We start from the raw sequence: 12,647 nt of genomic DNA on the forward strand, positions 1-12,647 counted from the left end.
TTTGGCAATTTTTCATTTTGATCAATACGTTCAAAAACGAGTAATCGAGTACTAGGGGGGCGGGCATGTGCGGGGAGCGGGTCATGGCCATCATGGAGATAATGAAAATATCTGAAGACTGTTAGGAAAATGAATGTTAAAAAGAAAAATATGGCATGAAAACATGAAAATGTGATTAGAACACAGGGTCTTTGCACACCAAGTCCGAAATTTTCGCACATTAAAAAATAAATACGACCTCACATTGTCAATCACGTTTGCACACTGCCTCTAAAACTTTCGTCCATCATAAAAAAAAATTCGGATCAGGTTCGATTTTCTGCGTTTTTTGCATCCGTGGCATGCATTTTGAGAGACGTTTTGACAATTCAGAGCCACTGTACAAGCGAACACCAAAATCCCAAATGCTATCTGACAAGTTGATCCACGTCATCTACAGCACAAAGCAGTAGCACTGTATGACAAACAAAGTGCGGAATACAAAGAGACAGAACATAAAGACAGATTGTGCCAGTATCGCTAGCAAAGCATCAAACTGAGCCACTGACATCCTGAAGTAAACTTAGAAACGCTCGGGATAATCACGCAGCTCCTTGATGAGGTGGAACTCTCCTTCCTCTCTACGCAATCTCGGGATTGGATGGACCCAATATGTCCTCTTTCTTTTTCTCTTTTTTTAAGAAGAGAGATGACAACTAAATCATGCTCACTGCTTGAAGACTCTATTTTGTATTGTTTTGTGAATTTTTCCACAACGAATTCATTAATACCATCGGACTCAGTGTGCGTGACGAATTTTTAGGATCACGAATACGAAAAAAGCGCACTGAAACACGGGCAAGGACAGAATTTACTATAGATTTCTATGAAGTTCTCATTATAATGCTATGTTTGCACTGCTGCATTATTATAACATCAGTATTTTTATTTTTTTAAAAGAGACATATAAAAGCAATATTACCATCTCAAATAACTCAGATAGGCCTATTCGGCATTGCATTTGAGCATGAAACTAAACACTGATATGCAACGCAATCAGCATGTTAATAAATGTTGATATCCCAATGCATCCTGTATTAGATTAATCAGTAGCTATTACAACTTTCATCTGCAAAAGGTTTGCAAATGCAAATGTGAGCTTGACCGAAAGTGTAACTCCGATTGCGCTTTAAAAACTCAGCCAACGAAACGAAAGCACAACAAATTCACAATCTATTAGGCTACATTAGTGTCACTATTGTAATTTTTATTTTTATTTTTTTTAATTCTAATATTTCAGCAATTTTACAGTATGAAAATCACTGATTATTATTGCTAAATTAATAAGAATAGAATTTAAAGTATATTTCCAGCACAAGATAAAAGCTTGGCGCTGCACAGCTTGCATTGAACTGTATTTTCATCTTGTCAAAGTGAAGCCAGACATCACTACGTGACTTCGAGGCCATTCTCTCCCTTATCATGTCTTTTGACGCATGTTGTGGAAAGCTAAACAATCAGAGCTCAGGGCGCCGCCCAAAGTGCTGCTATAACCAATCAGGAGAAGAAGGAAAAAACATTTCGATCATCGTTTACGTGATCGATCGTCGCTGTCACGGTCGAGTACTCGAGTACTCAATCGCTGTTGCACATCCCTAGAGCAGAGCTATTACACTGTTTGCACACCAGACACGAGCCTCATGATGCATCCAAACTAAAAAGAACCCATAATAATCAATGAAGCTGCCTGCTTTGAAAGTTCAGTTGGTTAAAGTAACTGATGTTTTTTTTTTTTTTTTGATGATGAGCTGCAGAGCTGCACTTTATTTTTCTTTTTCATCTGAAATAAAATTGTTTCAATTACAAATATTAAGTTTTTGCTATGAAGTTTATCCTTAAAGACACAGTATGTAAGTTTCGCTGTTAGATGTCGCTTATTCAAAACAATAACAAAGGCGTAGCTTGATAAAGCTGTGAATGAGCGTGGAATCATGGGAGTTGTCGTCTTCATCTCCACAGCCAGTGGAAAGCAATCCGATGGGACTCAAGGCAGAAATCATGTTCATGGATGAGTTAATGTATTACAGTTTTATTAACCTTGTGGTATGAAGCAGGGTGGGGCCGAGAGCCGTGGGAGCGGAATGAGGCCGGTGGAACGAATACTAATCATTTAAAATTCACATTATTTTATCTTATTCTAATGAAGTAGCCGCAAGTGCTGAATTACTACTCATCACTTTATTTGACAAATTAAAATTGTGGGGTAATGCTATTTTACTTGGTCAAAACAATCCTTCTAAAATATATTTGAGTGTGTTTTATTGCAAAAATATTACATGTTGTGCCTTTTAATTAAAATATATTAAATATCTTCTTGCCATTATTTCAAACTTAGCTTGTGGATTTTTATTTTATTTATTTTTTGCTCTCTGGCTTTCTAATTTAAATCATCTTTGTTTTGGGCTATATATGCAGTAATAGCAGTAATAAATGGTGTTATATATGCTAATCTAATAACACTTTTAAAAAAGTCTGTTTTTATAGGCTCACAAATGGATTTGTTAAAAAATAATGTAGGAATGTTTTAATTTTACTGTTGCTAAAGTCTACCATCAAACTTACAGCTGATTGGTCCATGTTAGAGAATATTGTGAGTTGGGGTGGGCGATATATTAAGGAAGACGTGATTAACCAGTAGAAATTTTTCAACCAGTAGAGATTTTGGACTATCGTCTCTATCGCGGTTATGCTCACGTGACGTTGCCGTGCTGTTATGTCACAAAAGCATATCATTTGCATGTGTTTTGCACGGTGAAGAAATTACTTTATTTTTATTTTACTTTTCTTTTAATTACTTTATACAATTTATGTAGTATTTCTTCTTATTTAGTGCTGTGAAGTTTTTCAGGTAGGTCTATTTCATTTGTGTCTTTGTCTTGTAGTTTTTTTTTTTTTTTTTTGTCCTATTGCTTGTAATTTTTTACTTAGGCTAGTATATAGTATGTTTTTTTTTTTTTTGTGATTATTGAAAATGGTGACGAGAATTATGAAATTTCAGTGGTATCAACAAAAATTGTGATGTAAAAACTTATTTAAAGCAAAAATAACTATATTGTGATCTATATCGTTATTGTGAAATACAATTACTCCTATAGAGATATACGATTTTGGTCTTATCACCTACCCCTAATTGTGAGATGACATGCTGCTTTGACGCAGTGGAGACGTAGTGTTAAAAGTCCAAGAATCACTGTAATAATTGTTAAAAGCCGGTTTTGTCCATTTTGAAAGAAGATCTGTGGCATCAAACCTGAAAACTTTCTGAGGGCACTGTTTGCTATTGTGTGTTTTGGTTTCTGCATGTTCATAAAGTTTTCCCTCATTATCATATGCTGTTTGACTTTGCACATATTTAGCAGGTCTGCTAATGTTTAACTCTTTTGTTTCACAGATAAGAATGTGGCGGCCATTATAAAAGTCAGTAAGGTCACTAAAAATACTGTCAAATCCCCTGTGACCAAAGGTACAAACTCTCCACCACTCCTTCTGTTGTGGTGATTTTTGGGGACTGGTGAAATGATCAATGGGCTCGCTGGTGGGCACTAACATTCTTAACATCCATCTGGGTTTTTTTTTTTTTTTTCTTTATTTCTTTATTTCTAATAATCAATTGCACAGGCAGCTAATGGTATCAGCTGGAAATTACGGTGATGGGCATCCTGAAAATTTCAACTTCATGTAATTCCTGGAACTAATGCAACTTTCTAGTTCATACTGTTTGAAATAGGTTGGCGATTGAGGGTTTGGCCTGAGGGTCATTCAGCATGACCTCAAAGTTTCCAGAAGATTGTGTCAAGGACAGAATCACCGGGCCTAATTGATGGTCTTGTGTTTCAGAGCCGGTGGTGGAGGGTCCTGTCTCCGTGGGACGAATAGTAGGCTCAGGTACAGCCTTACTGCAAAGCGTGCACTCTGGTCAACATGAGAACCCCAGCAGTTATTATTGGAGGCCTAGTAGTCCAGAGATAATGTCCTCCACTACATTACACACAAAAGACCCTTTCACACCAAATGCGATATGAGAACAAACAAAAAAATGAACCAACAAAATTAAAGTGAATTTGCCAGTACAGCAGGTGGTGCTGAATGACAGCAAAGCTCACACAAGCCAGGACAGATACCTGAAAGGTGCCCCGATTTGTGCCTGACAAGTTCCATAAAGGGTTAGTTCACACCAAGAATGTAAAAACAACTGTCATCAGTTACTCACCCTCATGTTGTTCCAAACCCGTAAGACTTTTGTTCATCTTCAAAGCACAAATGAAGACATTTTAAATGAAATCTGTGAGATTCCTGTCCCTTCATTGACAGTCCATGCAACTACCACTTTGATGCTTCAAATAGTTCATAAAGAGATCGTAAAATTAGTCCATATGAAGCAAGCAGTTTAATCATTTTTCTGAAGAGACATAATCGCTTTATATGATGAACAGATTTCAATCCCTGCTACATAAGAATCTTTCTAATGTATCCCCCACGCACCCACCCATCTCATTTAAAAATGTTACTGCTGAACTTTTAAGAAAAACACTTTTTCATGTTTCTCTGACCACCAGGGCCATAACCACCATAAAGTGAATTTTAGTTAATTTCAATACAGGCAGTTTTGTGCTTTTGTGCAAAATCATTTTTTTTATAACAAACATAAGTTGAACTTGAACTTAAGGAGACAGGTGTAAGTGTAAACATTGAAAGGTCTCCAAGAGAAACTTATATATATAAAATGACCATATTTTTAAATATGACATCACAGATTATTTTAATGGTATTATTTTTAAGAGGAAATTGTGATGGCATGACAGGGTTGAACAGACATTGAGGTCTCCGAAAGTACATAAAGCATTTTAGTAAAAGTACATCATATTTTAGTTAACTAAATCCATTAAAATGTAACCGTGATTAATATGGATATTTCTTTATTTTAAAAGTTCTTTTGCATTATACATGAAACCAAGTTAAATATATAAATAATGTAACCAACTTTAGTATCTTGTTAATTATATCAGTAATTTTATAGTTATGGAGATACTTCAAGGGTTTAGATGCAAAAGCCTCTAAACGCCAACTCCGTCAAAAATGAAAAAATGATGTTGATATTGAGTGAACGCTCTCCACACATAGTATACGTTCATCAAATACTTTCGCTTCAAATCCGCTAAATCCCAGCGTCAGCCCATTCAGAAATACCAGTTTGTTGGCAGAAACCACAAAACGCCACTTCCCTTTGTCAGCAAAAGCCTCTAAGCCCACAGAAGAACCAATCGGAAGACACAAATCAAATCATATGATTTCAAGATGAATGATAAAGTGTGTACGAGCCGGCTTTTAATTGCCGAGCTGAAAGTTTTTAATCATTTTTTCCATCGTTATAGTGGCCATGACAGGATTTTGCGAAACAAGTAAACACAACAGTGTTCCTTTTGCTGCTGTAAAACTGACAGAAATGGATGTTTTACTATGTCTTGTTGTCCAAAGAGGTGGACTTAGAGGTTTTTGCAAAAAAGCACACATGGACTTAGCTGGTTTTGCAGCAAAAGACAGTCAAATTTGTTAAATGCCAATGAATTGACTAAAGTGACATTTTTGAAAATGAGGCGTTTCAATAACTGACTAATTGAAATTAAAATTGAATTACTGAACCTAAACATAGGAGCCTGGTAAAAATGCTCATTTAAAAGAAAACTTCAGACAGGATTTTGCATCTGAACTCTTCACTTACAGAACAGCACACACATGCCACAAACATTCAATACACTATGAATGAAAACCACATCTTAGACTTCGTACCTTAGAATGATGTCTTTATGACTATAGCAGAATGTGTTAGTTATAATATGAATGGGTTTCACCCTTCATTTTGCAAAGACTTGCATTATAAATCACAGTGATTTGCAGGCTGTCAGTGTCACACTGCTAAACCAGCCTAAACCTACCAATCCTCAGAGACACTTAAATTGTCAGTTTTTGGTGTTTTTTTTTTTTTTTCCCCTGTGGGCCACCATCTGAAAGGGTTCAGGCCTGACCCCAGCGGGTATCTAAGAGTTTGCTTGCTGCGATTCCACAGTTAAGACACCCTTGGAGGGTCTGTCGCCGAATTGCCAACTTTGAATAATAGCATCTGCTAAACATTCCTTTTGTTTTCAGCAGTGGTCACTTTCTAACCAGTTCCTCCTCTCCATTCTGCAGCATCTGTCTGGAGAGCATCAGTGGAGTTCTCAAACTCTCCTTTCCATGCCTTAGTGCCATATGATTAGCAATGCTGTCCTCGCTGATGCCTTATTCACGCTGTGAATGCCACAAGTTTTGCTAATGAGAATGTAGCAGCTGAATTAATGTTTTGATCCACATTTACCTGTTCATCAGTCCTTTTTTACTGCAGCCCATTATTTCAGTTTTGTCTTTTGTTAAATGTTTATTGTGTCTAGCTGCACTGCTCTGGCTATCACATTAAGCATGCTTAAAGTCGAACGTGTTACTGTTTTTATTTATTAAAACCTATGGTCTAAAGAAGCCCGCATAGGTGGAAAGCTGCTTTTTAACAATTTCCCAGCTGAAATGTGGAATGTTTTGGCTGGTCTAATCTAATATTGCTGCTGCTTCTACATACACTAAAATCCTTTAGATGATGACCTAACCTTATGAATGTTAAAGTATTATTAATATGTTTAGTGGTACAAAATGCACCAGTGATGCATTTTGACATGATGATGGCATAGCAAGTGAGAATTTACATTTGTTTTATTTATTTATTTTTTGTTTGGCTTATGATGTTCTAAGTTAATGTTAATTTTCATGTTTCTCTTCACAGTGGTTGATAAGCAAGGATTCTTGCTGAATCTGGAAACAAAGCTGTAAGTATTCTGTGTGATACAATTCCTTCCTTAGGACTGGTTCACACAGAACACGTTTTTGCTTTGAAAAACGCGAAACACGAGCAGTGGAATGGGGGGGGGGGTGTTCAAGGTCTCGAGACGTGTTTTAAAAAGTTGAACTGATTTTAACTTGAGTGTTGCCTTTTTAGAATGCCGTGTCATGCTCGAAACGCTGCAAAAGACACGAGATGCAGGCGCAACGGTCAAACATGTCCGTCTAGCATGTGTTTACATAGAAAAATAATAGAAAAGTAGCTCAGTGGAATGGAAAAACGTGTTCTGTGTGAACGGCCTCTTACACATTTCACCAAATGAGAGAAAATTTACATATTGAAAGTGTTATTACAGTGATCAAGAGCAAACTGCCTTTTTAGTTTATCTGAATTATTTATTAAATTTATTTTTATTTGTTTTTATTAAAATCGTGATTTTTAGATTACATAAAGAATTTGTATTATAGATATTAGATGGTGTCACTGGTCACCATTTCTTTTTCACCACATTGTCTTTCTACGTTCACTTGTTCAGTTTAGTGGTCCTTTACAAATTATTGTTCCAGAATATATTGCTTATGCTCACCAAGGCTGTATTTATTTAAGAAAAAATAAAGTAAAAGCCATAATATTGCGAAATATAAATACATTTTAAAATTATCGTTTTCTATTTTAATTTATTTTTTTAAAAATGTAATTTATTCCTGTGATGGCAAAGCAATTACTCCAGTCTTCAGTGTCACATGATCCTTCAGAAATCATTCTAATATGCTGATTTGGTGCTCAAGAAACACTTATTATTATTATCAATGTTGAAAACAGTTGTGCTGCTTAAAATATTTGTGAAAACCATGATCTCTTTTTTTGGATTATTTGAATAGAAAGTTAATAGAACAGAAATAGAAAGTTATATATACACTGCCGTTCAAAAGTTTGGGATCAGTATGATTTTTTTTAATGTTTTTAAAAGAAGTCTCTTCTGTTCACCAAGGCTGCATTTATTTGCTTCAAAATACAGTAAAACTGTAATATTGTGAAATATTTACAATTTAAAATAACTGTTTTCTATTTGAATATATTTTGAAATGTAATTTATTACTGTGATGGTAAAACTGAATTTTCAGCATCATTACTCCAGTGTTTAGTGTCACATGATCCTTCAGAAATCATTCTAATATGCTGATTTGCTGCTCAAGAAACATTTATTTTTATAAATGTTAAAAACAGTGGGTTTTTTTTTTTTTCTCTCAGGATTCTTTGATGAATGGAAAGTTTAAAAGAACAGCATATTTGCCATCACAGGAGTAAATTACATTTTAAAATATATTCAAACACAAACAAATTATTTTAAATTGTAATAATATTTCTCAAAATTACTGTTTTTACTGTATTTTTGATTAAATAAATGCAGCCTTGGTGAGCATAAGATAAAACATAAAAGCATATGTAAGCATAAAACATCAAAAAAATCTTACCGATCCCAAACTATTTAACGGCAGTGTATGTATGAGAGAGCACGCGCTTGCACCGCGGTTCATCCCAAATCTGACGATGCATCTATAATATGGTTTGTTAAAAACAACGTGCAAAACAGACAGACGGATTCGGCTAATGTATGTTTCAGTTGATGGATATGCATTCTAGTTTCCCAATACGTTACAACAGCGATTATCAAAAGAACATGGACAAAACAGTCACTCGTTGTAAAAAAAAATGTTCAATGACGTGCCGAAAGCTCTAGGACCAGTCATTTACGTCGTCATCACCCGGGTGTTGATAGCATAGTCGGTTATGTCTTAGAAGAAAAACGAGACAGACAACGCATGTGGATCAGTATCAGTGTACTGGATATTTGAATTATGTCTTAAAGGGACAGCAGTCTAATATTCCTGCTCTATGTATTTTAATGTTAATTGAACAACAAAGCACGAAGAAATCACTCTTGACTGAAAAGCTTTTGTAACTTCAATAATGTTTTTCTTTATTTAACTATTCAAAGAAGTTTATATGCAGTTATTTTATATTTGATTACTTTATTCAATTTCTGTACCTGACAAACCTGTAAAGCATTGTTTATTTTATTTGTATCTTAGCTCTCATGTATTTATTTGTGCTGTTTCTTGTAGTTAGATTATTTTTTGTTTTTATTTTCTTTATCTTTATTTGACAATTGTCCTATTTTTTTACTTTACGTAGCACATAACGTACTTTACCAAAACTATGACACTAAAACCGTGATATAAAATGAACCGTGAGAAATCTGAACCATCCCATCCCTAATATATATATAAAATGTATTATGTATGTATATATGTAAGTAATAAGGTACGAGAGGCTGTGCTGTATCGTGAACAAGTCACGGCTGAAGGCTGAAGGGGTTGTTACCCCTTCAGCCGTGACTTATTCACAAAACAGCACTAGCCTCGAAACGGTTACCACACAATACAAATATTAAAGCCAGAAATATGTATCAATGCAACTTTCACGAAGTGAACTTTTTCTAAAAGCCTTCCTTCTGCCGGAAAAAAATAGTCCCTGACCGTGAACAGCAACAGAAGTTACATTTTCACTCTATTAGATGGCGGCAAAGACCGTCTTTATGAGTGTGTCAGTCAGTAGCGAAGATTTTTATATTGAAAAGACTGAATTGTTTTGAAAACGGAACAAGAAGCAACTGACACATGCTTTGACTAGCGCTGTTAGTCACGTGAAAACCCTTAAATGTTAAAAGGACAAGATAATACATCGGACATTTAAACAGATTTTTTATTATGAACATAGGACTGACCTGAAGGAAAATGCTAAATCTGAATGCAGGTGATAAACTCGCTCACTCGATCTCTTTCTCACAATACTCTTCTACATAAAACAGTAAGCTTCAATGAACAATATCAATTGAGAACATACAGTTTACGTTGCTAAGAGTGGTTGTTAAGGGTGTTGTGTAGTGATACACAGAACTGTTGGGTGAAGCGGTCATAGCTGTGTTTTGAATAAAAAAAAATATATATATATATATATATAATATACAGACACACATATATGAAATATAAGCCTTAAGGAGATCTATTTAATGCATCTTTGCTGAATTTCTTAAACTTTTCAACGATAGTGTATAAAATATATGGTGGTTGTAGCAATACATATATAGTGAAATATAAATAAAAAGAAAATCAAGGGTGCCCAAAAGTCTTAAAAACAATAAAGGCTTTTGACCTCATTCAGTGCCATCAGTGTCTTTGAGAAATCTATTCCAGCAACCTTGTGTGACGTGTTGTGATGTATTATAGGTCTGTGTGTGGTAGGTATATGTTTACATTTCATCTTTGAAGCAGCCATACTCTCAGACTCTCACCTCGCCCTAATTTCTCAGTGTTGAGCATCAGAGAAGGCATGTCTGTCTACACCATGCACACTACAATAAGCAAAGCCTTCGACAGGTTTAGATTTCATTGACGCTGTGAGCAAAAACTGTCTGTGTGGTGCACTTCATCATTCAGCTGGCCTCAATCCACCATCCACTCTGCTTCTTAAAGACTCTGAGCTGTCACGACAACAAAATATGACACTGTCCCATTGGGCCAACCACTTTATCAAAGTGAAGGTTTCAGCAAATAAGTGTCTTGTGGCTTTTATTTTAACTGTTGAAAAGGCACTTAGTGTAGGACAATGAGATTTGATGTTAAAACCTGGGGTTTCAGCATTTGATCAACAATGTAAATCCAGAGAACATGTTTTTTTTTTTTTGTTTGTTTTTTTTTTTTAATGCGCTACTGTCACTTCAGAAATCTGACATGTAGTTATCTAATAGTGATTTTTTTTTTTTTTTTTTTTTTTTTTTTTTAATCCAGTATTGAGAACACAGTTGATGTTTTAGATGCCATTTAACAAGGTGGTCCAGCCAGCATGTGTCCATTCTCACCCACCTCCAGTCTCTGATAGTCCTGATTTCTCTCTCACACACAAACCCATTGGCCTCTCAGACCTGACCTGTGTCCTCTTCACCTGTTTATTTGAACTTCTCTCATTGTGAGCTGCAGGTTATTAATCACGCTGCTCAGTTTAGGTGGTAGGAGCATGTCTACTTCCCCCATCCATTTAGATGATTTCTCAATATTTCATTATTGTTACAACCACTTGATATATTATACCAATATGTCCAAAACTTTGGGGTTGGTAAGATATTTTTAAAAATATTTTAGAAAGAAATATCTTATGCTCATATAAGCTGAATTTTTTGGTCAAAATGACTTGTTTTCTATGTTAATATATTTTAAAATTTAGTTTATTCCTGTAATAAGCGGAAATTTTCAGCATCATTACTCCAGTCTTCAGTGTGCTGCTAATATTTCCAGGGATATATATTTTTTTATTGAACAATGTTTAAAAGAACAGCATTTATTTTAAATAGAATTTTTTGTAACAACATATAAGTTGTCACATTTGATCAATTTAATGCATTCTTGCTGAAAAGTATTAAAAGTATTAATTTCTTTTTTTAAAAATCTTACTGACCCCATAATTTTGAATGGTGGTGTAAATATATCTATAAATAACAGAATACTGTAGGCTTTTAAAAAAGATGCCTGGTTGTTCCAGGTTCTGTACAAGTTTTTAAAGTTTTTTTTTTTTAAACTTTTTTGTTTTTTTTTTGTTATAGTGACCAAATATGTTTGACTCTCGTATAACTCTACTCTCATTAAAATGAAAACATTTAAACAAAAATTAAATTTAAAAAAATATATATATTACAGTAAGGCACCTACAATGAAGGCAATAAACATTAAAATACACAGTTTTTATAAGTATAACCACAGTATAACAAGATTTTAACAAGAGACACGAGTTATATGGCATAACTGTCTGTAAAGCATTGTTTGCACTGAGCAAATTTCTGTCACGCATAACCAGATGTTTATTCATCTAGAAAAGTAGACAACTTTATAGTTTGAAAAATAAACTGGCTTTATGGAATAATTAGTGTAATTACTTCACATTTCAGCTTTTAAACAACCCGGAACGCTGGCTGAGGGGCAACTCAAAATTGTTTTCTGTGGTAACATCATGCCACAAATGCTTTCTTTAGAGCATTAGCTGTTTTGAGCTTGGAACATTCTTTCAGAACAAAAGTATGCAATAAACACACTCACTGTTTGTGCAGCCAGCAAAATGTTGCATTCCTAATGTTTGATTATTTCATTTATTTACCACATCAGCGATAAATGAAGTTTCACGAAGTAATCCATCACATCCTGATCTAGATGTCATTTATCATGTGCCAGGCTAGATAAAAACAATATACCTCAAATTTACCATTACCCTGTAGCATAGTTATGCTGCGTGATATTCCTGTCAGGTTTAACATTTACAATCCAAAATTAATGCCTCCTCTTTCTTCTCCCCTCTGTCTACAGGCCTCCGGAGTTGGTGTACAAGTATGGAAACCTTAGTGAAGGATCCTGCAGACCTGGTTATGCAGCTGCCAAAATGACTGCTATCTATCCAAAGTATGAACAAAATATCATTTTTTTTTTTTTTTAATTAACATAATACTCCAGGTTCAACAATAAGAATGGCTCACTGCCTTTTTTTGTAACGTATTGAACATGTTGTTGCACAATCTGCTATTTTAAATTGGTGATGCACTGATATTTCGACCACTGACAAACAGTTTTCGTTTCGGCTGAAATTAGTGCTGCTTCGATGACGCGTTTTCTTTGTGCCAGTGTCTTTTTCCTGCACA

At 34.8% G+C, this 12,647-nt stretch overlaps 1 protein-coding gene across 3 annotated transcripts in view; it reads left to right on the top strand.

Annotated features, from left to right (window-relative positions):
• st3gal3b (ST3 beta-galactoside alpha-2,3-sialyltransferase 3b) overlaps positions 1–12,647 on the top strand; it is a 64,642-nt gene that overhangs the window by 12,303 nt on the left and 39,692 nt on the right. The window contains exons 3-6 of one of the 3 annotated variants that reach the window (XM_051864595.1): positions 3,431–3,502; positions 3,877–3,924; positions 6,848–6,890; positions 12,319–12,411. In XM_051864595.1, coding sequence (XP_051720555.1) covers positions 3,431–3,502; positions 3,877–3,924; positions 6,848–6,890; positions 12,319–12,411 — 256 coding nt within the window. The remainder of the gene's footprint in view (positions 1–3,430; positions 3,503–3,876; positions 3,925–6,847; positions 6,891–12,318; positions 12,412–12,647) is intronic. The other 2 variants (XM_051864604.1, XM_051864613.1) reach the window with 2 other exon arrangements.

Source organism: Ctenopharyngodon idella, chromosome 2, assembly GCF_019924925.1.
Source record: "Ctenopharyngodon idella isolate HZGC_01 chromosome 2, HZGC01, whole genome shotgun sequence".
In the NCBI taxonomy this organism is placed as follows: domain Eukaryota; kingdom Metazoa; phylum Chordata; class Actinopteri; order Cypriniformes; family Xenocyprididae; genus Ctenopharyngodon; species Ctenopharyngodon idella.